General features: G+C 41.2%; 1 protein-coding gene across 2 annotated transcripts; it reads right to left on the bottom strand.

The window, feature by feature from the left end:
- Nucleotides 1-738: 738 nt before the first annotated feature.
- ppp1r1b (protein phosphatase 1, regulatory (inhibitor) subunit 1B) lies at nucleotides 739-25,646 on the bottom strand. Of its 2 annotated transcripts, none has more exons than XM_084745151.1 (5): nucleotides 25,198-25,646; nucleotides 9,224-9,313; nucleotides 7,487-7,562; nucleotides 6,097-6,234; nucleotides 739-3,510 (listed from the first exon to the last, which is right to left on the bottom strand). In XM_084745151.1, the coding sequence occupies exons 1-5, from the start codon at nucleotides 25,309-25,311 to the stop codon at nucleotides 3,347-3,349; spliced, it is 582 nt and encodes a 193-aa protein (XP_084601277.1). In that variant the 5' UTR covers nucleotides 25,312-25,646; the 3' UTR covers nucleotides 739-3,346. The 2 variants fall into 2 exon arrangements, with proteins under 2 accessions (XP_084601277.1, XP_084601278.1); XM_084745152.1 differs by having other exon boundaries at nucleotides 9,230-9,313; nucleotides 25,198-25,645.
- Between the last annotated feature and the right edge of the window lie 2,214 nt (nucleotides 25,647-27,860).

Here is a 27,860-nt window from a genome sequence, read left to right as displayed (position 1 = left end):
CTTTAAAACAACCACATCACATTGAGAAACAAGAGAATAAAATAAAAATAAAGACAGAATAAGCATAAAAGTTCATACATGACTTTCCATTGGTTGTCTTCTTCTGACCCGGGAGGAGACAGAGGAGGTGGACAGAGAGCAAAGGAGGGAGGACAGCATTGGCTGCAGAGCGTCAACACACACCACCTGCTCATCCAGTCACCCCACAACTCGGGCAGGTCAGAGGTTAAAAAAGTTTCGCACAGTTTTTATATACAAACTGCAGCCCGGATGATACAAACAGCTAGACTTTATCATCATCATCCTGTGGCACAACTAGAAACTTTCTGAATCTTCAGTTAAACTGGAAATTAAATTAGATAGATGCTGACTAAAAACATTTAAAAGTTGTTGTTGATGCCAAGAAAATAGAGACCAAGTGGATATCTCCTGTAAAAAAAAGACCACATAAAGTCTGTGCAGTGACCGTTTTGCTCAAATGTCAGTCATATAACAACTTTTAGTCTTTCCGTGCTGCTTACTTTATGCAGATTTATACAGTAGAAACAGGACAGAACCGAGCTACTCACACACTGGACGTTAGATTAGAAAAATAGCTCTTACAACAGATACATGACATACAAATCATGAGCAAACAATTTTAAAGATTATAAAGAACAGCGTTAACATACAAAAGGGAATCTGAGAGCACTAAGAAATCCCAAGTGAGTCAACAACAGCATTGGAAAATACTTCAAATTATTATTTTTTTTTAACAAGGTCAGTTCACAATGAGTCAAGTTCAAATGCGAGATGCGTGGAGGCAACGGTTGGGTTCTGTATTTCAGACAAATTAGAGGTAGCTTTGCCCTTTAAAGATTAATTTTAGGTATACTCAAATATGAAAAAGTGTAGTATCAAATAACCACACACATACACTCACTTGCCCCAAGAATTTAACACAACTACAGACAAACATTTTGGTTATTGTTATTGAGTCATAAATAAAGTGATACTCCACCCCAGATGTTTTCAGTAGCTGTCATTTTATTAAAGGCGCACTGGCTCTGACTTTTTGGAAAATGTTACTTTGCATATAGCAGGCAGCATAGAAGTAGAATATAACAGAAAAAAATAGTCTGAAAAGTTTCTATGGACCTTTTTCTACTTTTTTTTTTTAGGCCTTTGAAAGTTGTCAATATTGGAACAAATCGTGCTGTTTACAGATAAAAATCTTTCAAGAGATTAAAGCCACGTTATCCAACAACTTTACCTTAAAGTAACAGCTTCAAATCACTGTGGACCTTCATGGGACCTTTCTTTGGAAAAAATATGAATGGTGGTCAATGGTGAGACACATATTTTTTGATCCTGTTTGATTTGTACCACAAATTACACACGTGATATTTGCCATATTTCTGCTCATACTTTATCTGAAGTTAGGTGCCATGGAGCATGCCAGAAGTAGATGGACTTTGCCTCTCTCTTTCATGCCCACTCTGCGTGCCAAAAGCCCGCTCTTGCATGTTGCAACTTGGGTTACTGGGTACAATCTCAGTGCCTAATTCTTTTACGGCACTATGTCGCACGCCACCAAATACGTCACTGATTTGGGTGAAAGCATGAAAAGACATCATGGCAGAGGCAAAGAGATAAAAGAGAGAGTGACCGAGCAAAATGCAAGAGACAAGAATAAATGTCGGACTGGCTGTTAATCATTGGCAAAAGCTCAATGAAAGAAAAGGCTGCAAGACAGACGCCAAGCTGGTCTTCTTGCTGTTGGAAAAGCTAATAATATGTCCTGTGTTGTTGCTCGATGTTTGGCCGTGTTAGCAAAGTTGTCGACTTGCTAGTTTTTGGTCATAAATAATATAATCATAACAAATGCATGTGTGCAGCCATATTTAAAACAGTGGTATACAAGTGAACTGATTCAAGAAGGTACCAAAACCACAAAAAAATCCCAAATAATATTGCTTTAAAGGAGCAATATGTAACAAACGCACATGTCCAAAAATGAGTTCTGCAGTCCAAATAGTGAGCTGGAGCCATAGATGGTATATTACATTTTTAAAATCCTTTTTATTACACACACTGTGGTTAAAGTGAGTTGTTGAGTTCAGTGGCTGCTTGTCTCACTGCCTTGCCGGACTCCATTAACATATTGCTCAATTGAACTGTTCCTTCTAAAACATTATTATCCTGCATTAATGTGAAGTCTAATTAATGTGAAATAGTCATTCAAAGAGTTGTTCTGGCCCAGAAAGGACATTTCAAAGGAGGACGCTGCAGCTGTAGCATTGCTGTCAGAGTAGTGAGCATTTCAATTTAGCATGCTTCCTTAATTTCAAATAACACGTCATGGTAATTTTTTAATGATTTATTATGATAAATATATTACAGAATTCTCCATTAAAGTTATAATCCATAAGAATCCAGCCTGATTGATTAAAAGAGTGAAAAGTATTAATTTTACCAACAAGGTTAAGTTAAAAAAGTTTCCCATGATGGCGGACTCCGCCACTAACACTGAGAATTACCATAGAGAGAGACAGTAACACAATGTGAATAATTTGACTGGCAAATGTCAACCATAAATAGCACTAAAACTGATTTTCATTCCATGAAAATATTACAGATTATAACTTTAAGTAGCCCGCTTGATACAATGTAGGTGTTGGGTTGGAGTATCACTTTAACCTGTCGTTCCAATTTCAACCACAAGATGGCAGTACATGCACATTTAATAACAGGGCTGAACATTGTGAAGTATGCCGTTTGAAAATGAAGTGAAACACAAACCACACACATTTAAAGACTTTCAAGTACTTTTGAAAGGGTCATATAAGAGTCTTTGTTTAAAATGTGCCCGAGAGAGTTTATTTTGTTATTATCGTGGTAGTTATCACCCCCTTCAAAGGAACATTTAGCTCTGTGCAGAAGCATTAAGGTAGAGGGAGGATAGGTCTTAAAGGGTATTTGGTCATGATGACCTTGGCCCCTCCACTCTCATTATAATCAAAGGGACATTAGGGCCAAAGTGGCGTCTGTAGTCTGCTCTGTCAGTAGATCATTCATCACCTGCTCATAAGGGCTGACCCCTAACGCACAAACTCCCTCTCTGTCCTTTCTTTTAGCCACCTTGAGAGGTGAAGCAGTACAGAAACCTTTGCTCAATCACATGTTTGATTTCATGGAAGTTATCTTTCATTCAGTCGAACCCACAGCTCGCACCCTCCCCTGTGCATTCAGTCTCCACACATTAACAGCACACCCTGAGTTCTTCAGATTTTAACCATTTCACAAAAAACACCTTCACTCTCCCCAGTTCTTCCCCTCCAAACGTCTTCCCTGCTCTCTCTCTGACTCAGTTACTCCCCCGGCTGTTCTCCTCTGTCGTTTCCTTGATTTTGCCTCCTTCCTCGTCATCTTCCTCTTCCTCTTCCTCCTGTGCTGCTTCGATCTGCTTGGCCGTCTCTCTCACGGTGGAAAACTTGTCTGACTGCTCAGTGGTCGCCGTCTCATGGTGATCTGAGGAGACAAAGACAGTCAAAAGAGGTCGTGACCATTGATATCAATGTACTGTAACTTTAATAATAATAATAATCTTAATAAAGTTAATAATAATTTTGTAGACGGAGTAGATGTTTATAATGGTTAAACTGAACAATATGTTAATGGAGTTTAACAGGCAGTAAGGCAGACACTGAATTCAACTCCAGAATGAACTTTCAGAGCAGTGGGCTTTTGTTTTCAGGATAACAGGCTTAGCTTTACATTGACAGACAATTAACGGTTATAAACAGCTGATCAGCTGACAGTGTTGGATTTGTCGTTGCTTGTCTTGCACTCCTGAAATGTTCCTGCAGCCTGTCTGAGCTTCCTTGGGAGAAGAAGGTGACAGGAAACAACTAACTTCAACCACAGAAGGTATATTAAATAGGGTTTTACCCTATTTGATCAGCTGTTTATAACTGTAAATTGTATGTCAAGGTAAAACTTAGCCCGTCATCCCGAAAAGTCAGTCATCAGTTCGAACTCTTCTTGTCTAATTTCAAAGGAGGACACCACGGTTGTAGCGTCATTGTCAGAGAAGTACGTATGTCAACAATTTCAACCCACTGCAGAAATTCAAAAACACACCGGATGAGACTTAGGAGACTGTTTGTTGAAAGGTTTATACAGCTACCTGATTAAATAACTTGTTTACCTTGATTTGTCTACTGTCTGTGGTAACGCGGGCCGAGCCGAAAGAACGGATGAACTGCGATCAAAGAACCCGATCAGGATCGCTCGACATCCTATTTGAGGTACTTTGTGTTTCACAAGACTTCCACAAAGGGATTCATTGCGAGGGGGTATCATCTGGGCTGACAGGGCAATAATTCTTAATGAAATGCCATTGTTCTCAGGTGATATAATGATGATTAAAAAACAATAATTTTGCAGCCTAAAACAAAATAATGAGGGAGTCCATATGCGCAACGTTCACCTCAACTTGAGATTTGTGTCTGTTTGGTTTTGTTTTGCTGGAGTTCGAATTTGCACAGATATTTTGTTGCAGCACATGACTCAAACTCAGCCAAGAGGTTTTGTTTTCTGCGCTACAGTAAACAAGAAAAAGAAGAAGAGTTGATAATAGAGAAGAATACAGATCAGGATCAGAGCAGACAGCCCGCTCTCTGTACTTATTAATCCTGTCTGGCCTCTCCGGCTGGTATAGGTGTTGGGTCCAGGTCTTTAGTCGGCTGCAGTTCGCCCTCTGACAGATTTGGGGCGAGAGACAGAGGGCTAATGTGACACTGTCTCACACAGAGCCTCACCTGTGCTGCTGGTCGCGCCCACAAAAGAGCTTACATTACCCTGAAAACTGGAGGACACTTTTCCTCTCAGATGAGCAGCTGTGTTCTACTGGGAACTACTAGGGTTCTTATATTTAAAAGATCTATGTCACACATGTGCCTAAATAATTTAAGAGCAGGTTAAAACTGCAACTGGGAATGTTTCACAGAGACCCATGCCCTCTGTAGATGTAAACAGCCATTTGAAGGTAACGAAAAAACACAATTTTGACACATCTATCTTGGGAAACTTTTCATGACTGACACATGTTTTTCCTAGTGTTTAAGCAGGATTGTCAACGATGGCTTCTTGTAATGGGGAAAACTGTGTTAAATGTAAGCTGACACCATCAGGACAAATATAAAGGAAAAGGGTAAAGTGAATCATTCACACAAACCTGAAGGAAAAATACACCTTTAGATACTCTTACACTGAATATATCACCTTTTAGTATGCTCATAATCCTTGACTTTGGGGATTTAAAAGACCAGTGTGTAGGATTTAGTGGTAAGCTTGCGTATTGCAAACACCTTGTTTCATTTTCCTCTTCCACTTCCTCTTGTGTAGGACAGGCCTATTAGACTGGCAGCCTGTGGACCGAGTTGAGGTAGTTAAAGGGCCAGAATCACCCTAATTTATAAATTAGGCTTAATGGAAAAATGTATATCATTGTGATTTTATTTAAATAACCTGCTAACATTCTGTGTTGTGCAGAACATGAAAGGTCATTTCTAGAGCCAGTGTTTGGTTTGTCTGTTCTGTTCTATTGTAGAAACATGGCAGTGCAACACGGAAAAGGCCTATGCCATCTGTAGATTTCAAGGACTCATTCTAAGGTAACAAAAACACAATTATTCTTATTTTCAGGTGATTATACACTAATGAAAACTTATGAATATGATATTCCATTTCTGCCGTATTCTGCCAATAAATCTCAGTAAATCTCACACACTGGACCTTTAAAGTCAAAGAAAAGTACCAAATCTAATTTGTGACATCAAAATCTGATTGAAGTTGAAATTCTTTTGGTTGGAAATTCATTCCATTTATCGTATCTTCAATTGTCCTAAGCTGATAAAATAAACACCAAGCCAAACATGCTTGAAAATCAAGGCACAATGCGATCGGTTCTGTTTTTAGCAGTGTTAAAGTGCCACAGGGTGTATTTTTTCTTAAAAAACAACAACAACAGTGTTGTCCTCGCTGCCACTGTGCGCAGTGTTGCTGCTGCTGTTGTTTTGGTCCCAGCCAGTTGACAGAGAGCCTCCCTCTCACCAGCAGCTTTGGTGGGAGACGTGTCCTCTCCCTCCTCTCCCTGCCAGTGGTCCTCATCCTCGTCCCCTTCACAAGGGTCTTCCAAAGGGGGGTAGACACCTAGGTTCTGCATGTGTGCTTCAGCCATCTTCTGCACGGCTACACACAGGTAAACACAGCACGCACACACAAACACACACCGGGAGACGGCCACACAAACACATGGAGACAAACACAAGGATAGAGGGATATGTTGTTTTGGTTTTACCACGCTTCAACACTGTCAGTTTTTATCAAGCCTCGCAGGGTTTTTTAAATACATGCCAGTTAGGCAGGAAGCCAATTAAACACATGCACTGACAGACAGACAGGCAGGAAAACGGTATCCCACACTGATTTTTACAGTGGAGCCTCCGCTGTTGTTTTCTATCCCTTCTCTCACCCTGTCCTCCCATCTGTTTGTTTGTACCCTCGTCTTTCCTCGACTGCCCGCCTCTCGCCTGGCAGTGCTGACTCACACTCTTCTCCCTCCCTCCCGATACACTCTCATCTCTTTTGTGATATTACCTCAACTCCCCCTCTCACTTCCTCTGGGTCACCTTGGCTTCACTCTTTCACACCTTCAGATGCACAATGCGGCACCGAGGCAGGTCACTTATTCTAGCTCCAGGTAGGTTATGCAATTAGAAATGATTCTGAGGTACATCTCTCTTTCGCTCTCCACGTCTGAGCTGATGAAGGGCAGATTTCTGATGCAGGAGCGAGGCTTCCTGGCTCATTATGTCATCACTCTGCATGCAACTCACCCAGAAATCCCCCATTAAATGAAGCTCTGCTGACAAGCTCTGCTGAAATGTAGATTTTTGCTCCTTTAACAACCACATGCAACACATAAGAAGCCACATGCATAAAGACAAAAAAGAAAGTACATGTTTGTGTTTATGTATTTCTATCCTGCCTATATGTGTGTTCATGTCTCTTTGTGTGTGTGTGCCACAGCTGTATACACAACTAACTGTAATCCTGGATGATCCAGACTTTCCTAGACTCACACTCACTGTCTCACAGCTGTCACACGCTAATCTCTCTCTTTCTCCCTTTCTCTCTATGTGTCACACACAAATATACGGACTCTGGCCTGTTGAAGAGTGAACACTGAGGGCAGAAACACATAGATGCACGCCTATGCATATCACACATGTGCATGCACAGAAAAAAGGAAATAAAGGCTTTTAATGCATATCTACCCATCTGTCACATGCATTTTTTTTCTCTGTCCACTATCATGAAGGAAGAAAAGCAAGGCGGCAATTGACTGCAGCGAAGCACGGTAGAACAAAAAGGACGTAAACACAAGGATGAATCACAACACGCAACCACCACCTGTAGTATCAGTACTACTCACACCTACCTTTGAGTGATGGAGGCTGATACACATTTGGATTGACGCGTTTTGGCTTGAGCACTCCGTTTTCTCCTACGACCCACTGCAAACAAAGACAGACAAGGATTATCCCTGATTTTACTCATAAATTTCTCTTTAAAAATACTCCCTGGCTTGGTTTATAACTAAAAAATATTCTCCCTGGAATAAAATGTGTGACTAAAAACGCAAAAGTTTAACTGCTGGACACGAGATGTCTCTTATTTCACTGAAACGTTAAAAGTAGAATCAGAAGGATTTGTCTGAGATGTTCGTAAATGCACCAGAAAGACACCTGATTGTTGTGTACAAATACCAATGTTTTACAGCGTCCTGAGCACAGCAAAATATTGAGAAAAATAAGGAAATACTGGCAGGGAGAGACACATCACACACTTGGATGGGTCATAACTGATGATTGAAAAGGATTTTTATGAGTCTACTCATTTTCTTTAGGAAAATGTTGCATATTGTGCCTTTAATTCTCAGTGACAGTGCAGTAGAGACTTGTGTAGTTTGTGTACTGGACCATTATTGGCTTAAAACTGGTTGTGATGTTACAAAATCCTGCTTGTACAATATCAGATGAGATGAGCAAACAAAAAGCAGATGAATGTGAAAACAACCCTCTAGTGTTACAGTCTGTACAAACTGTGCTTTTGAACCTGGTTTTAGGTTTACACTGTTAGGTAGAATAAAATAATGTCTGTTAGGTTTTGATATTGATATTTGTAGCACCTGGTGTTTTTTCAGTGATGAGCCACCGGTAATGTTACACTGTAAAGTTTAGAGAAAGTTTTCCTCTTGAGCTGATTACTAAGCCAGGGAAGCTAATGCGAATTAAATTAGTGTTTTCAGCTGTTTGGAGGAGCAAAATAATGAACATGCTATTTTGCATGAGCCAACCTGCTTTTATAGACCCCGAATAAGTGAGAGGACATACATTGTTTCACATTGCAATGTTTTAAAAGTGTTTTAAAATGTATATGTGGTGCACGTTTTAAAATAAATGTGTTCCAACCGAACATTACCTGTTTATTTTAGCAAACTTTACTGCCCATGTAGTTTTTAGTAACTCACAAAAGCTATGGGGATGACATGTTACAACATGAGAGTTACTGTCTAACGTTACATGTAAAAGTTGAGAAAAACTAACACTGGTGGGTGTCAAGAAGTGTTTGAGTCTGAGTTCAGTGACTGCCTGCCAGCCAGACACCATTAATATATTGCTTAACTTAACTGTCATAAGCATCTACTACTTCTAAAAGATTATAAATTAGTTCTTATGACTCATAAACAGACACTGACTCATTCAGTGAACATTCAGCATTAATTTTAACTCTAATTAACACAAAACAGGCATACAAAAACAGCATTTCTGGAATGGAAATTTTAAAGGAGAACACTGCAGCTGTAGCATTGTCAGTAGAGTGCAGCTTGGCACGTTTCCTTAATTTCTGGAAAAAATTCCCATTTCTCCTTTAAAAACTTGTCTGTTTTGAACCGACAACATGATGAGTTTGTGATGAGAGACGACACTGAGGATTACGAGGAAGACTTTAGATAAAAAAAAACAAAACAAAACAAAGAAACAAAGCATTACATAATGAAATGGAAGACTTTAAAATGGTACTGTGTGGGTGATAAATTTATGAGAGATCTGATGGAAGGAAACTGGTGGAGGACAGATGCGACACTTATTATAGAAAACTGCTTTGACTTCACCTTTACCTGGTGGGTGGACTGATCATCCTCAGGAGATGATTGGTCAGCTACTCTAAACAGCGTGGCAGGTGTGGGCCTCCTGCGCCGGATCTATAGACAAACACACACAAACATAAAGGGCAAGTTTAATTGCATGAATAATTCAACTGAACCAACGCTGTATTATTAATAATGCTTAACACAAAGCCATTTCATATGAATCAGACGGAAAAAATGTTGACAGTTCATGCTGGTGAAGGGCACGATGGGGCCTCAGCTTCATTAGTGCTGCTGCCCTGTTGGCTCATGGGTCAACAGCCAACAGCAAGTTTCAGCACTCATTCCTGGTCAGGTCAGAGCATACGCCACGGTCAGTGGAGCAGAGGAAGACCCATTATGTAACGATCTGATTTCATAGACAGATACAGTGAACAGTGAAAGGCATGCCGTGTAAAACAGAAGCTCAATTGATGCCTGTTCTTCCGCCTTCAAATTATCCAGCATTTAATGAGTGTTAAAGCTTTTGATACAGGATTTATTGGAACTGAATGACCTCTTCACACACCACACAACGTAGTAAGTGTGTTTGATCACCTGAGTTCACCATGTACGGCCATATACACCCTCACAAACAGAGGGACCATGGAAAAGAGGATTTTAGACTAAATGAGCCCCAGCAGTCAGTCCAGACACTCCCTCTCCAACGCCACACACCGTTCCCTCGAAGCTTAAGCCAGGTCACAGACGGCCAGACGGACTGCAGGTCTGTACTTCGCCTCTAGTAGATGTCACTGTACACAGTGAAGTCTCAGTCCTATAGGAACAAATACCCAGCTGTGCACCTCAAGCTCACCAATATTGTGCCCTGCCTGTGGGACCGGACTCACACATTTCACTTGGCAACAACACTGACACTGAGTCTAACCATTTTTTACTGCACCAAAAATGTATATTTTGAGTATGAAACCCTCACCTATCAAAAGAAAACTCTGCAGAATTGAAGGGAGGGTGATTAACATTCTTAGGTTATAGTTGCATCAGGACATGGACAGAAGAAGTTGTGTTTAGTTGTAGAAAATAGTGCAAAAATAGTGTTTGGAGCATTCCAGAGATCCAGAAAATCAATCAAGAACTATTCTGATAATTTGTCAATCATTTAAGTCATTAATCAATGCCAAAATGCTGCTTATCTCTAAATATATATCTATTGATCTAACTATAAAAGAAGGCATCTCTGTCTTTCTGTATGTATATCCTTCAGTTTTCTTGACAATGATTCATCCAGTCGAGCTCACACTGAGGACAGGAGTGCGCTGCCAAATTTAGTTCAATTCGGTGAGATGGTGGCAGTGAACTTCAGATTTTGACTAGTTATTTTTGAACCATAAGTCTCAGAAACTAGCCTTTGGGCTACTGGTCAGAACAAACAAGACTGTGAAAAAATAGACTGAAACTTTTCACTATTTTCACTATTTTCTTTTGTAGACTAAACAGTATTAATCCTGATTAATCAGCAATGAAAACATTTGCTTGCTACTGGCCTAATTAAGTCTAGTCCATACAAATGATTGTATCACAGCATACAAAACATCACTTCCCCATTTTCCATTTTATTTCACCGCAAATTTCTCGCTTAGTCTAATTGTAACACCTTCCCTTAGTTTACTTCTGTTTTTGTGGTATGGTTATGATACATCTTTTTAGTTAAAGTGATGTTTAAGTTTGGGTCATTGCTCTCTTTTATGGAAAATACAGCCCAGGAGGAAACATGATGTCCTGCTCCTTCTAATAAATATCTGAACATCAACATTTTTCTGCTTCACATCAAATACAATTTTGAAAAAGAATGTATTTAATGTCCCATTTAGTGTCCCTTTATGTACAGTTTTTTATGTACAACTGAAGGATACCTTGTGTTTCAGTATCACCTTTCAAGCAAGCAAAAAGTGTTTGATATGCAATAGTTTTGCATGGTATGTCACTTAAATGACCTTTAATACACCGAGCAGAATGTGTGAGGACCTACATGCAGGCCTCAGTGCTTTGACTCACTTTCCTATAATTCTGGAGGACATCCATAAAACTACCTCTTGGAAAATGTTGGATAAAACGCAGTGCACTGAGAATAAAAGCAGTTCAGCTAAGTTGACTTGGCAGGTCAGACAAGAAAGGTATTGATGAGTGTCCTCTGTGGAGCAAGCCAACCTTGGCCATGACATGAACCTGGGCACTGCTGTTTACGGCACCACATAACATCACAGGAAGAGAGTTAAGTAGCCTGGCTCTATTTTGTGCAAAACTGCTCCATATGAAGACGTGTGTTTGTGTTCAGTTCCCTTCCGTCTTGTTAAGCGTGCTGTGCGTCATCGCAGTGAGGCACATGTTGCCAAAGCAGAGGTTTGCTGGGCCGCGTGGTGGAAAGCTGCCGCTGTCAAACACAACAACACGGAGTAATCGAGCGTGGATTTAACCCTTATTTATGACACCGGACACATTTTAATCTTGTCACGCAACTTTCAGATTTCCTGTCTGCCCCGGATCCCTCATACTATCTGTCTTTCTTTCATTCACCTTTCATTTCCATCTCACTTGATCCTCTGCTTCCTCTATCCTGTTTACTTCCATGATCATCACTCATTCCTTGACAGTGACATTAGCCTCACTTCTTCCCCCTTTCCTCTCTATTACCAGCACAACTAAAGTCATAATATTATCATTTTGTTTGCTGACCTGTCTGTGTTTTTCTTTTTCTTTCTCTGATTATTGGTGGAGAACATCCACAGGGCTTCCTTTAACCCCCCTTCTCTGTCTCTCCCCCTGGCGAGGTGTGGAGGCCTGGGGCTTCATGCTGCTATGAACCCTGCTGCCTCTGCCTGCCTGACACCTGCTCCCAGCCTAGCAGGGCAGCCTGAGGTGGCTCACACAGAGACCCACAAGAGAGAGCAGACACCAGATGTTGCCATGACCAAGCCCATGCTCAAGTCCTGTGGCATTAAAGCCATTAAACTGGGAAAACCACTGGACTGTTGTCATGTTATGGTGAGGAAGATATAAGGGACAACATGATGGTTCAGCTGGCAAAAAAAATATGTGCAACTGTTTTGATTAATGTCACTTTTCATGCAAAAATGCCCCAGAATTCCAAATGATAGCTCCTAAATTGTGAATATCTGCTGCTTTCCTCTGTTTGATACAAACTGAATATATTTCCATTTTGGACTACTGGTCAAAACAAACCAGACTGTGAGAAATGGATGGGTACTTTTCACTATTTTCTGACATTTTGAAGACTAAACAATAATCGGCGGATTAACCAATAATGAAAACAACAGCTTGCTACCAGGGCCGAGATTTTAGAGGTCATGAGTCCTAGCCATGCTTTGTGGGTTTGGGGGTCAAAAGTTCATCCAAATAATAAGCCATAATATAAAATTTACACATGGAATAACAGTGAAAAACTGTGTAAAATGTCTACTTCTAAAATGTCTAAGAATTCTTTAAATTAGTACAATACATAGTACAAACATAATTTACAAGTTGCACACGGTGATGCATCCCAACCTTTGTTAATAACACAACATACAGCAAGTAATTTTAGAAATTTAACATTAACATTAAAAAAAAAAAATTGAATACCAACAAAAACACAGAGGACATGACCTCAGTGTCAGCTACAGGCCTGCTTGCTACTGCCCTACTTAACTCCAGTTCATACAAATGTTTGTATTATGGCTCACAAAACAACACTTTCACACTTTTTATTTTTACCAAAAATTTCTAATCAGTAGAAAATAGCTGTCCTTGAGCTTCAGTGTACTTCTGTCTTTGTAGGTATGGTTATATTGCATCATTCTGGTCATAATGATGGCAAAGTTTGGGCCATTGGTCTCTTTTATGAAAAATACAGCCCTGGATAAATCCAGATGTTCTGCTCTTTTTGATAAGTATCAGAAGATGCTACACATCAAACACAAATTTCAAAAACAATGTATGAACTGTCCCAGGGCTCGAACCTTTATCTGCAACTTTCTGTTGTGAAAAGTATGAAAGAAAAGCAAAAGAAAAAACTGAACGTGGTCAAAGCTTCTGTACAGCTTGTGTGTTCAGATGGAGATAAAAACAGGAACAATGAGATATATGGAAGGTGAAATCATTGTGTGCGATAATTGAGGTCACCGAGAAGCATAATCTGATGATCTGTTTACCTGAACCAGTGCTCACATGTGTGTGTCTGTGTGCGTAAATGTCTGTCCTGCTAATGACATCATGCAATCATCATGGTGGTCCTGTGAAATGCCAATACATGACCTCCTAAACCAGGAAATGATCTCCCAGGCAAATTGTAAAACGGGTTGTAAAGTACACAAATTACATCAAGTCAATGAAAACATCAGCAGTCAATATACATAAATGTATTTGTAGCGGCAAACACAGGAATGTTTAATGTACATTTACACTCATAAAGTGATGGTGGCAGTGACGTGCAGCTGTATGACATAAACAAACATAGTAACTCTAGTAATTTTCCAGACTTAAAACCACCTCACTCTCTACGGGTTACATAATATGTATGTGACTTCCTCATTCACGCCAACACTGGGGCACAGCATGCGAGATTACTCCCGCTATGGTTTATCCCTCTCCCCCTCCCTCCTCTACTTCTCTAAACTCCCTGCCCCCAATCTCCCAAACTCTCTCCATCGCTGGCAGTCATTGTTTTTGCAACCAAGATCAGTCGGGCTTCTGTGGACTTGCAGTGAGGGGCTTTAAGTAGGCTGCTGCGGTGGCCTTTTGGCGGCTCCACAGGTGCACGCCTGCAGGCCTCCCCGAGAGGCAGCAGCGCCTCAATAGGTCTCATACAGAGCTTTGGTCTCAATAAAAAACATTGGTGGGTGGATCCAAGCAAAGAACAGAGATGTATCAGTTTATCTCAAGCTGATGAATGTTAATAATGTGCTGACTCTGCGTTGTGTGACAGATAGAGGAGACAAAGAAACGTTTAGATTCACTGAAAGGTATGGTGGTATGGCAGACAGTTTAGCTAAAAGTTATTAAGTTTTTATTTAAGTGTTATGGTTTCACATTCCTGGTATGTTGAGGATTTCTTTAAACCACCATGAGTCCAAGTTGACGTTTGTGTCAGACGTAATGAAATCCCCCCCCAGGCGTTCCTGAGATATCGTGTTTACGCAAATGGGATTTATGGTTTGACCAAAATCTAATCAGTCCATCCTTGAGTCCATGTGGACATCTGTACAAAATTGAAAAACTCCCTCAAGGCGCTCCTGAAATATCGTGTTCTCAACAATGGGATGCATGTGGTGACCTTGAACTTTGATGCCCAAAATCTAATTCTGTTTGAAGTTTCAAGAAATTCTGTCAAAGATCTCTTGAGATATCACGTTAACGAGAATGAAAGATAAAACATAATGCCAGCTCAAAGGCAAAAAAAAATATTATGAACAAGTTGTATTTTTAGTTTTGAGTTTTTGAGTCTGTCAAGTGCATTTAGAGGCAAGTATCAAGGACTTCAATACCTCACTCTCTGTGGGGTTCACACAGTGTCAACTTTAACAATGAGTCATTGGTAAATGTTGACTTTGCATGTGTGTGTATGTGCACAGGTATGTGTGTGTTGGCTCAGCACAGTCCTGTGTAGCAGCCTGGGTGCAGATCGGCTGATATGGGTCTGCTCCCCAGAGACCGTCCTCTAAGCCGGTGCTCTTGTGGCCGGCCCTATAAAAAGCAGCAGCAGTAGGACAGCGTAAACTAGATCGGAGGAGTCTCTGGGGGCTCTGTGGGATGAGACAGAAAGGCTCTAAAACTCTGCCCCGCACCAGCGCTAACAGTCAAGCATCTTGAGGGGAGGAGGCTGCGTGGATCTGGCCTCAACACAAAGACAATACAGAGAGAAACACACCTCAGATCTCTCTGTCCCTGTCAGCTTACATCCCGTGTCCAAGAGCACTGCATTACATCGGCCCGTCCTATTGAGCAGTGTGTGTCAGCTCACTCAAACAGAGGTGGGAGCATCACTCCGGTCCATATGAAGCTTTTCTGACCCTCGCTCTCTGTAACCCAGCTCCGGATGGACAGCTATGGATTTGTACAAGATTGATTTGCAGTCATGGCATTTGCCCACAGGCGCATGCCACAGCATCACTCATGTATGTGCCTGGCATACAGTACGCCAATGAGGACACAATCAAAATGTTCAGCCAGTGTACTTCAGTTATAGAGTTTTGGTGCCAGGTGATTGACGTACTAACCTGTGTCACTTGCGTTCAGATACAGTGCCTCCCAAACATTGTGCCGTTGAATGATACTTCTTCACTTCATCTATTAAACCATCATAGGAGGGATCTTTTCGCTCGATTAATGGCAGACAATTCCCCACCCCTTTTTTGTTGTGTTGTGTGTATGTTCATGCAGATTGGCGTATAAAACCAGACACTGTGAAAAGGCGTAGAGAGAAAGTTGGTAATATAATGTTATGGAGGTGTTGGTGTTTGTTCCCTGTTCAAATTGTGTTTCTGAATGGTGTACCTCTGCCGTCTACAGTGAAGTGAATTTTGGTTTGTGATCCTTTATTTTTTCGCATTTCTTTAAGTAGTTTTTATGTCTTTAAATGTCTCCTCTGTACAACCTCAGGTACGTCTCCTGAATGCAAAAGTTCCCTCTCTATCCTCTTGAGGCCGCTCATCTTGGCTCTGTCCATCTGAGGGTGAGAGGTGCTGCGCTGCAGTTTTATTCCCTGTCTCCGCTGTCGTGATCTTTAGCCTCTTTGAACTCTGAAGAGCAGCTCAATTAAAAAAAAAGTCACCTGTTTTTTCTGAGCCGTGCCCACCCCTCCAATGAGCTTTTTATAATGGAGTGGCAGAACCCCATGTGGTTCTCTAAGTGATACCTAGCAATGAGTTCAATAAGGTCAATAAGGTGATCCTCCTCAGTATGAGCTTTTTTTCCCATCATATATAGAGCAGATACATTCTTGACATTTATCATCCTCTACGATGGCTCAGTAGTAGCTCATAATCATTTTGGACCCTCATTAAGAAACTACGCTGAAATTTCTCTGTTGAAAGCCAGAAAAAAAATCTGTTACACGCAGGACTCGAACCGTGTCACCTACAACTGAAACAATTATCGAAATGATTAAACAATAAAATCTGAAGTTGTGACCACATTTTAGCCACTTGAAAAGAGGGAAAAGAAAGAACTCTTAGACGTTCAAACTGAATGACTGTGAATGATTACAAGCACTGGAATCAAACCCACAGCCGCTGCTGAGGACTCACAGCCTCTGTACATGGGGAGCACGCTCGACCAACTGAGCTACCAGGGCACTCTTGCTAATAAGAGTGCAATGTTTGGTAGTTAATTAGAAATAAAACAGGTCTAGCAGATTTAGATGACAAAACACGAAAAATAAAGCTGTTGCTGCCTGTATCGTATCTGATTAGTGACAGTCGGAGTGTTTTATATTAATATTTTGGCGGTGATGGTTACTTACCAGGTTATTCTATTATTTCCCTTTACCCACTTAGTCATTATATCCACATTACTGGTGATTACTGATGATTATTTATTTATACATTTTGTGAAATCACCAACAGTTACCGCTATAAAGTATTGGTACAATATTGATAATGACATTTGGTCAAAATATTGTGACATTTGATATATTCCGTATCACCCAGCCCTGTGATATGTAGATATATTTTGCCCAGACCTAATGAGCGTATTCAGACTGGAATTTAAGAAATCTGATTTGTGAGATTTTGTGTTTTAAGAACACAACAACACTGCAACGAAACTCTTCTGAAAAAGCTGGCAGCCAAAATGTTTCCATAAGCATGACAAATACACAACCGAGGGCCAGTGATCAGATCTATCATGTGGCAAACAGCTCTGTCAGACACATTCAGGCTGTATCCAGTCATCACTAACAGACAGGCAGCTAGAACGAGGCTTCACTGAGTAACACCCGCTTGTCAAGTTCCCAGCTGTTTGAAAGAGGGTCAAGGACAAATTACAACCCCAACTGTGGCTCAGTGAGGTCCGAGGTCGATCAGATATGTATGGTGTGCTCACTCCTATTAAAATAAACGGCAGCATTAAATTCCCGTAAGTCTGAGAGGCTGCTGCATGTTGCTTCTCAGCATTCACATAACACGTGACCTTTGGCCCCACCACTGGCTAACCGAATAAACAGATGGGCAAGAGATAGCATCTGGAGGGGCTCTCCAATGACCCCAAAATAGGAAATGTAATTATGCTGTACCCACCGGCAGAATGATATCATACTCAAACAACCACCCCGCCTCCCTCTGTCTCCCCCCTCCTTTGTCACAATGTACCCCCCAGCATTTACGTAATTAGCTGCTGGTAGCTGTTTGGCCTGTTGTTCCAGAGACTGTTGGAAGAAAGGTTTACCATCGTAACACTACAGAGATAATGTGCCAATGGCTGATGAGTGACAGGAAGCCACCTGCCAGGCCACAGCGCACACTGGAGCAACACACAGGGCGAGGCGACAACAGGGGAGGTGCCAATCAAAGCTTTCACAGAGACGATGGCCAACAGCCCGCAAACACTTGGATAATTCTCCTTTTCTTGTTCATGCACTCAAATTCAGTGGTGTCACATTGTGCAGCTGACAAAAGACCAGTTCCAGAGGTCAATAGGCAGGTACAAACAAAGGACAAAGTAGCTATAGTTACTCATCTGCAACGTCATATGCACCCACCGGCGATGAATGAAAAAGAGGTTACTGTTGATGGTTGCTATGCAGCTTACAGGTCATTGCTTGGATGCAAAAGGCATGCATAAACTCACTTCAGTGTAAAATTTCAACATCACCTAGGAGTGTAACCAAGATTTGTTAGCACTGAGTTAGCTCAAAATAAAATGAGCAATATGTACCGCAGTTCAAAAAGCGAGTCCTATTTAATACACAGTCTATTGTTAAACCCGAGGATAACAACATATCATGGTCATTTTATGAATTATCACAGCAAATATATTACAGATTTCTCCTTTATTTCATCATCTGATTGCATACATTCCAAATATTAGTTTTGTGTCTCTTGATTTTTGTGCATTGCCTTGTTTCTGCTCTGGGTCATCCCCCGCTGAAACATATTGAAGTTGACCTGGCGTGCCCCGGTGCAAGCTCATTAAGTTCAGGCAGATAAACATGAAAAAGAATGTCTCAACGGCTGTGACGAAAATCAGAGATTACAACAGGCACAGCAGCAATAACATAATGCCATGTCTTCTCTGTGTTGATGAAACAGGGATCGAGACCAATCCCATTTGTTTTGATTCACGCCTCAGTGCTCCTCTCAATGTGCCTGCATCAGTCTTTGGTAAGAGAAAGGGACCACAGTTCCTGACCCTGAAAGTGAAATCAGGAGGGGGAAAAAAGGTGCAGCTCAGGGTCCAGATCCTGACACAAATTACACTACTGATGTCTGATGACATTTGGTGACAAGTCAGCTCCAGATCCTGTCTAGCCCTTATCCCCCACCCCCATTTATCTCCCCGCTGGGCCACTGCTGCCCTTCTAATCCGCTCCCTGTCCTCTCATCACAGATATGATTGCTGCTGTTGTTGCTATAGCCAGGGTTAAGAGATGAAGATGCACTGTGATTTCTCTGCACCATCACAGACATAAAAAAAATGTGCAGTTAGAGATGAATGAATGCACATTAGGGGGCTGTTTCTCTTCATGCCTTGATGACAGCCTGACTTGGTTTGATTAACGATGATTCCTGAAGCGACAAGCAAGTGACTGAGTGTGATAATGACTCCAACCGACAACTGACAGAGGATGTGTTGACTACAATGTAAAAGAGATGTTTTGAGATGTTTTCTGTGATTTTTGGACATACTGTCTACCTTATATGTCTCCTTAATGGAATATTTTATGATATGGTCCATTTGAAAAAATTGTGTCTCATCTTTATTAACTTTTTCACACTTAATATATTTTTCTAACTCCTTCACAGAGGCTCAAACCAAATTGGAATCACATAATTTAAATATTCTTCTTAGTATAGTAGCTTTCCTTTAGGACAGTTATGTGCAATTTGATCTACATATGAAATATTATTTTTGACATGAGTTTGTATATTGTTTATATCTATATTGTAAATCTATGGTATCATGATGGATTTATTTATTATTTATTTGTAGCTTTTCCATATGATAATTTTGCATCTAAACAACATTTTTTTTTTCTGAACAAGAGTTTATGTATATTTTCTGCCTGTGGTGCAATGATGATTTTATTTTGCATGTTTCTATGAATGATGTAATACTGTAATGCGACCTGATTGGTCCATGGGCATTATCTAACTATTTAAATAGTCTCATGTTGTGTTTTGTAATATTAACTCGTTGAAGGTCATTGCACCAAAATCTTGTTAAATCTTGAATTTGCAAGTGCAGTATGCAGGTATGCAGGCATGCAGGAGTCTTTTTGCTTTTTTATTGTTGATAAAAATGTGAAAATCTAAAAGAGGAAGGCGTGCTGTGGTATTGCAGACCTCCACCAGGTTCTGTTCAGGCACAGTACCAGTGCATGCCTGAGGGGCAGCGGGCATTATGGCACATTTTCAGCTCACTGTGTACAGTGTCATCAAGCAGCAAATCACTCTACCCATGTTCAATATTTATGTTTTTTAACTGTGTACACATCACACACATCCATGCGCACAGGAGCCAGCAGACGATGATAGACTGTACAGTTTATGTTATCATTATAACATGATTTTCAGAATAAAATACAAATGATTTGATGGAATAAACAGGCTTTGGGGCACAGAAACTGCACTGCAAGTGGAAAAGGAACGTGAAAGGAAACTTTGTGCTAAACTGCTGTCGGCAGACACAGGCCATGAAAATGTTTCTGTACTCATTAACTAATCAAAACGCCTGAGCTGTCAAAAACAGGGAGGAACGAACACATACGCAACCTACAGAAGACAGAGATCCATTGATTGTCCAAACTGTAATTACAATTTGTGGGTTCCAGCAAGGCAATTTATCTTTTTTTTTTTTTTTTTTTTAATAATTTCTTTCCCAATTTATTTTTGCCACTACAAACATCAACAAACTGCATCGGGCAGGCAACTTTGAAGGGAACACAGAAATTAATTTTCATAAAGCTGATCTCGTCATTGGGCAAACTGAGTCACACCACTATAGTGACATTCCTGCCTGTCCACATGCAAGGGAAAGATCACTGCACCCTCTTGCCCAGTCCCAGCATGCTTTGTGCTATCCAACAAGATGTTCTTTCTGGGAGTGCATGTTGACAGTCCCCCAGACTGCTAATGTTTACCCACAAACACACACTGCATCAAAGGTCGCTGTTTGACGTTTAACCCAGAGGCTGGACTGCGGAGGATGAGGGATAGGGTGGGGAGAGTGGGCGGGTAAGGGGAACCTAAATCATGCCCTCCATAACCCCTTTAGCTGTAGTATAGATTAATGTGAAGTGTTTGCCATTGGAAGGCTTTGGACTAATGCCCTTTCCTGTCCTTTGATATTCCCTTTCATATTGTGAGTTTCCTGTCAATTCAAAGGATCAACATGAGCAGACCAGATCAGGCTGAGTTGAGAGAGGGGACACACTGAGAGATGTCTGCTTGTTGAGTCCACAGGGAGGCAGACTTGGAGGGAATCAGAGAGGGATGCGGCCTCTGCACCATGACCCTAATCTCTGTCCATTATGCACATTACCCTACATCACTGGCAAAGCACGCAGGATTGGTGTGTGTGGGTGTGTGTGGAGTGGGGGCAGGGATGGTAAACACAGCCATGTGCTTTCTGAGTGGCACTGCGGACAACCACAACTTTGCTCATGGCTTCTCAATGTGAAGAATGATCATGTTAAAAATTAATTTCTTCTAGGAGGATTTCAAGAAGATACTAGGAAGACAGAACATAACCACAGTAATACTGAGAGATGCCACTGGAAAACAATACAGTTGAAATTTGTTGACATATCTGTTCTTTAAAAATTCGGATGTAGGCACTTCAGGGGCTTGAAACAAAACCTTCATTTGGAAAGGCTTACACAGTGATGTAGCAACAAGTTGTACTAACTTCAATTTTCTTAGAAGAACTGGAAAAAGTGAGTGTGAGAAAACTTCACTTGTATCCAAATTTTATTGAAGTGACATCCAAGTTGCCTTGGATACTACACAGGTTCCCCTGAGGACAGTTCACAGTGAAGTCTGTGGATCATCCAGAGTAACCTGGACATTGTTAGTTGAAAACTTAAGGTCCAGTGTGTAAGATTAAAAGGTATCTTTTGCCAGAATGTACCTGAAAGGAATACAATATTCATATGCACCTGTTGCACCACCCTGTTTCTACAGTATCCCTGAATGGACAAACCAAACACAGGTTCTAGATATAGATTTTAAATTTTTTTGCAAGTTTCACATCCACTGTAGGTTCTCTTACACCATGGCTGCTGAAAGTGAGGCCTGTGGGCCAAAGTTGGCTCACTATAAGATTCAGTTTGGCCCACCATGTTTATAGCTAAAAAACAAATAAAATTAAGTTATAAAAATATAATATTAATCATTATTTATGCTATTTTTGTGAATTAAACAGCCTCTTTTTGGTAGCTCACTTGCAGCATCCCCACTTCAGTCCTTGTCCAATTAAGGGAAAAGGCTCCAAAAGTAAATTTAATAGGTAGGATCCCTTATTATAAATATTTTTCACCTTCTGAGCATAACTGGCAGACTAACACTTTACACAGTGTGTCAGGCATTTAAGGGAACTTGGGATCCTACCATTTTGCATATTAACACTACAGTACATTACAAAACGTGTGGTCCTTTAGAGATGCTTTTCAACAAAACTTTTGATGATGACTGTAATTTTTTAATGCTTCGATCACCACAAACAAATTTCCATTCTCTTTCAATGTACTTCAGAGGATACAAGTAACAAATGTCTCAAAACTCGGCCTAATAAAACCAAGAAAATCTGCATTTTTTTTAATGTAACCTCTTGTGATCAACCTTGCAGACATAAAATTAGAATACAGCATATTCCTTCAGAGTAAACATTCACAAACAGGTGAGAAATGTCCAGTTAGAATATCTTACACCTTTGAGGCATGACAAATAGCTGCTGTTTTCTCCAACAATGTGCAATATTCCACTGAGTGGGAGGAATGGAAGCAGCTCTCACATTAACACCCAGCCTATGAAAGAGCGTTCACACATACATATCTACAAACATGTAACAGCACCAATGTAAACAACCCATCAGACAGGCAGAACTGTCCATTAAAGTTGACCTTTTCGATGCCAACTGGGGGGGAGACATAGTTGTGCAGCTGGTCTCCATAGTAACAAGACCCCGGCAGTTCAGTCGATAGTGGTTTTGGGGTTTAAATGCCATCGGAAAGAACAGTAAGGAGTTACCGCTTGTGTAACAAGTTTGGAAGAATGGTATCGTCATTGCAACTTGTTAACAAAGACGGACTTGTGGGCGACAATAATTGCTGTGGGAGGGGAAGGGAATGAAATGAGTGTCGTTAACTGTTACCCCTGCCCACCCACTCGTCCCTGGAGACTCCCATCAGCCTCAGGGAGATGCTATCTGCTCTTAAACACACATAAACACATCCTCCCCTGAATGTCCTTGTGTTTCCCATACCCCCCTTCGGCGCAATTGTTGCATTGTTGTAACAATCAGCATGCATTCCCCTGCACACACACTTACATACAAACAACCTACTCCTCAAGTATCATCAACAGTCAACCTGAGGCTTTATATTTTTTATGCTCTTGAAACATCTACATGACATCCTGGTGTCGATCGAACAGAAGCACCGAGCTGACACAGAAGCTTTAGCACACACAACCTATCTGAAGGTAAAGGACCAGGGCCGGTTGGCCCGCTGCAGGAGAGCTAAATTTAGCTGATCACAGTTTGACCATAAGGTGATTGAGCAATAAGGTCCTCCCCAAAACAGAAGGAAGTGAGACGTTTTTTTTAAATGAAGGAGAAGCTCACATATGGTAGATTGATATCCTGTGGTTTCTTGGAAGAGATGATAGGGATCAGAGCGTGATGACAGGGCATGAGAGATAGAGAGAATCGGGGAGGGGGGGGCGGCAAGTGTAAAAGTGAGTAGCTCATGAAGCATTGCAAAACATTTCCATTTTAGCAAGTCGCTTAGTCTATGATTCAGTATTTGTGTTTCAGATGTGAAAGTGAGATGAGCCATCTTGTTTTAAAAGCTGGTGGTGCAAGACAAGAAAATCACACTTCAATAGATAAAAGATTTGCTTTGGAAAAGTGCAATTATCACACTTTCCTGCACTATCTACAAACAAACTTGTTACTGTGTGAAAGTATATGATGATCAGTCAGGTAGGGCTACATATTGGCAAGAATTTGGCAATCATGTTTCAGGGGTTACAGTTCAATATATTGCAATATATTGTGATATTCTAAGAAAAGTGACACGTTGCTGTTTTATAATCCAGTTTCAGTGTGAATGTATAGAGAACACACTAGTATATGCACAAAATCTGAGTTAAAGCTACTACGAGGAGTTTTTAACTGGCTATGACACAGTGTCACTTTAATGCTGATGCCTGTATATAACCTACATCAGCAAATGTTTCAGTATAGTTATTCTTAATATCTGCAGGTCAAATTCTCTGTGAAATCAGATGAAACGAGCCCGTGTTTACACTTTTCCAGGTAAAGTTACAGTGTATGTTGAAAACAAGCAGGGGGAGATATGTGTTTAGATAATTTTATTTTGCCATTATATTTTCTGGTTATTACACCCACAGGGGCCTCCAAAATCAACAAAATATGAAAGTTTTTTGTAGTGGCTTTAAAAAAAAGTTTACTACAGTGAAGATGGATAACAACGCTGATATCTAGTACTTGGGGGTTTAAACAAGACACGAAATGAACCTCAGCCACGAATCTTTGCATGTATCATGATACAGCGTTTTTGAGATGTCAAGTGAAACGTGGTGCAAGGTTACAGGTCACTCTAATTCATTAAAAGCCTCTTTTATGCTGGCTGTGAAACAAGGACAGTCCCTGAGGGAGCTGACCTCAGACAGGTGAACTCAAAGATTAGGTTGTGTGTGTTTCGCTCTCTGCTTTCCTTCATATAGCACATCTCTTTTCCCGCCCCGTCCCTCCATCTCTCTCCTCGAGCTCTCAGGAGGGATGAGCCATTGGCCTCGATCTACCTCGGCACCAAACGCTTCCTGCTTTGGCCCACTTTCCCCTGCTCTAAAATAAGAGCCACCAGCATTTGAGCCAAAAAGAGAAAAAAAAAATCTGAGTTTTCTTGTCAAAAGTGAGCATAAACATTTCACTGAATGACACAGGCCATGCTGAGAGTCAGAAGAAGATTCAGAGATTGAACATTGACTCATGCACAGAGAGAGTGACAAGCAGCCAAAGACAAAAAAAACTGTAATTATTAACAGTGGCAGCTCAAAATGTCAAGGGCTTGTTGTTGCTGCTGAGTTACAAAAGAGTGAACTGGCTACACGCGCAAGATAATGACTTTCGTGTCAATGTTGCCTTGTTGAAGAGGTCAAGATGAGATGAGACAAGCAAGGCACTAATCTCATGAGGAAACAGAGAGAGGGAAATGTCATCATACTTTCTAAAATGTGTGACAGATAGGCCCAGCAAACCCAGCCCTGCATGAGGAACTTGTCAAAAAGTGAAACAAAGCAGACAGAAAAGGTGATGGGGAGTGAAGATATTCTTATACAACACTTTACAGCTACACTGCCCTTGCAGGGGTGGATTACTCCTCTTTTGAATGACTATGTGCAAGGCAGAGGGGAAATTGGTCAATAACAAATTCAGCTGTGAGACTGCAAATTTAAAACAAACACAAAAACAAGCTGAAACATAATCCTCAGAAACATTTTGCCTTGGGTCAAACCCCAGTCTCTCCACTGCCTGCTCACCATCTCCACTTGCCGGGGGTCCAGGTTGGTGGGCGCAGAGGCCGGCACAGCAAATTGGATCTTCTTCCTCTCCTTGGGCTCCCCCTCGACCTCGGTCGACACGGAGGGATCCATGGCTCTGGATCCTGGAGGTCTGACTCCCAGCGGAAAGGAGAGGTTGCTGCCGTAGATCACTATAACCTCCCTGGTGGAACCTCCCACTGCAGGGTAGTCCTACTCCTGAAGACTCTCTGTCCTGCCTCACTCTTTCACACCCTGGCTCCCTTCTTCTCCTTCAAAGACAACAAACTAAACACTATCTCTTTTTTTTTTTTTTTACCTCCTCCTGTCCTCTTACCCTCCCCAGCAGCTGCTAAAATTCTCCTCTATCTCTCCTGGTCTCTCCTCTTTCACTCTCCTCCCTCACAACCTGTGCAGCTGGAGTGAGTGAGGCAAGTCCTTAGATCTGACTGTGAGGGAGAGAAGTGGGTGGGTATAGAGACTAGAGGGGAGGGGCCAAGGTACAAAAGAAGGTGGGGAAAATTTGAGAGAGGGGAGGAGCCACAGCAAATAGGGGAGGAGACGAAAGAAGGATGTAATGGAGGTGGAGGGAGGGGGTGGGTGGGTGTGTTTTTTCTATCTATCTAAGCTGAGGTTGATTTGTAATCAGAAAAAAAAATAATCTCATCACATCAGCTGAGCCTCTTTTGGCCTCTATTTGTGAATGAGAGATTTATGTTGAGAGAGGGAGGGAGCAGGGAGTGCAAGGAGGGATAAACCAGAAGAGAGATGTGTGGAGCATGCGGGGGGGCGGTGTACATGGGGATCCAGCGGCTAAGCCCATGCTACTGACATCACTAGATTTATTAGGCTGGGTGGTGTTATACGTGACGCTATGATCAACGATTTTCAATGAAAGTCACACCATAGCTGCAGTGAAATGCCGGGACTGTCCATTTGTCATCCTGTGGAGATTCATCAATAACTGAGACAAATCCAATTAAAATGTTTATTAAAGGGGAAATATGTGATATATTTACTGCAATAAATCATGACATTACCATGATATGTCATCAGAAATTAAGAAAACATGCTAAGTTGAAATACTGGCTTCTCTGACAACAACATGTCAACTGCTGCGTCCCCCTTTGAAATTTCTATTCCAGCTTGTATCTTGTGTTATTGATTGCCCATTTCATGTTAATTAGACTTTAAATTAATGCCGAATGTTCGCTGAAAGAATAAGTGTCTGTTTATGAGTTGAAACAAATCATTAATCATTTTTAGAAGGAGTAGATGTTTAGAACAGTTAAACTGAGCAATTTGTTATTGTAGTCTGACAGGCAGAAGGAACTCGGTCACTAAATTCAAACTCCAGAGTGTCTGTTTTCAGCACAGTGTGCTTCTGTTTTCAGGATAACAGGCTTAGCTTTACACCAACAAACCTCTCACATTAATAAACTGCTGATCAGCTTCCATTGTAGGACTCATCATGATGTTGTGCTCATCTTGCACTCCTGCAGTGTTCCTACAGCCTGCCTGAGTTTCCTCGAGGAGCTCCCTTCAGTCATGTGGCTCCAAGTCACTGTTTGGACTGCTGTACTCATGTTTGGATGTGCAGTTGTCACGTGTTGCTCCTTTAACAATAATAACACAATGGAATGGCAAAAAATGTCAGAACCTTGACAACACCAGGATCTTGTGTAGGATTTAGTGGCACCTTTCAGTGAGTTTGCAGATTGCAAACCCTCATTTCACTCACTCAAGTTAAAATTCGCTTTCATTCATTTCATGCCGTGCTGGAAACGGACATCATGCCATTTATCTTATCTTAAATTGCCCTATGCTGATAAGAGAAAAATGCACAACACCAAACAACCTAGAAAATTAAGGCACAATGCCAGCGGCTCTGTTTTTAGTTGTGTTAAAGTGCCACAGGGTGTGTTTTTCTTAAAAAAAAACAAAAAAAAAACAACACTTGCTGCCACTGTGCGCAGCCTGTTGACAAAGAGCCTCCCTCTCACCAGCAGCTTTGTTGGCAGATGAGTCTGCTCCCTCCTTTCTGTAGAAACATGGTGGCGCAACATGACAGATTCTGTGAAAGAGGACCTGCGGTTTCTTTAGGTATAAACAGCTCATTCTAAAGTAACAAAAAACAATTATTCTTATTTTCAGTTGATTATACACTGAACATGAATATTCTGTTCCATTTATGACATATTCTGCCAATTAATCCCTGTAAATCTTAGTCGGTGGAGCTTTAATAGAAAAATAAAGATGGGTGATGGTGGATGTAGAGGGGGAAGAAGAGGAGGAGTCAGGTTGTTGATGGTCATGTATAAAGGGAATAGAGTGAGAGGGGCAGTTCTAGTGCTATTTTCAGGGCCTTGTTGTTATTTCGCTCACATGGCAGAGGGATTTGGACAGTGAAGAGAAGTGGATTTGGCCTCAGGGAAGAGTTGAGCTTTGGCATGGGCTGAGGAAGAGAAGGAGGAGGAGGAGGAGGAGGAGGAGGAAGAGTGAGGTGGCTGGAGGGTCTTGGTGGGCAGAATAGAGGAGAGGGTCAAGGTGTATATGGTGCTCTGGGAGTGCAACTGTTGTCTAAAGAGTGCAGAAACTCATTAAACTGTAAACAGAGTGTTTATCCCGCTGGTCAGAGCAAGCTGAACATGCCAGCATGTTAT

Source organism: Lutjanus erythropterus, chromosome 19 (genome assembly GCF_056507025.1).
Source record: "Lutjanus erythropterus isolate fLutEry1 chromosome 19, fLutEry1.hap2, whole genome shotgun sequence".
Classification (NCBI taxonomy): Eukaryota; Metazoa; Chordata; class Actinopteri; order Lutjaniformes; family Lutjanidae; genus Lutjanus; species Lutjanus erythropterus.
The sequence above is the reverse complement of the archived record's forward strand: the minus strand, read 5'-3'. Positions and strand labels throughout refer to the sequence as shown.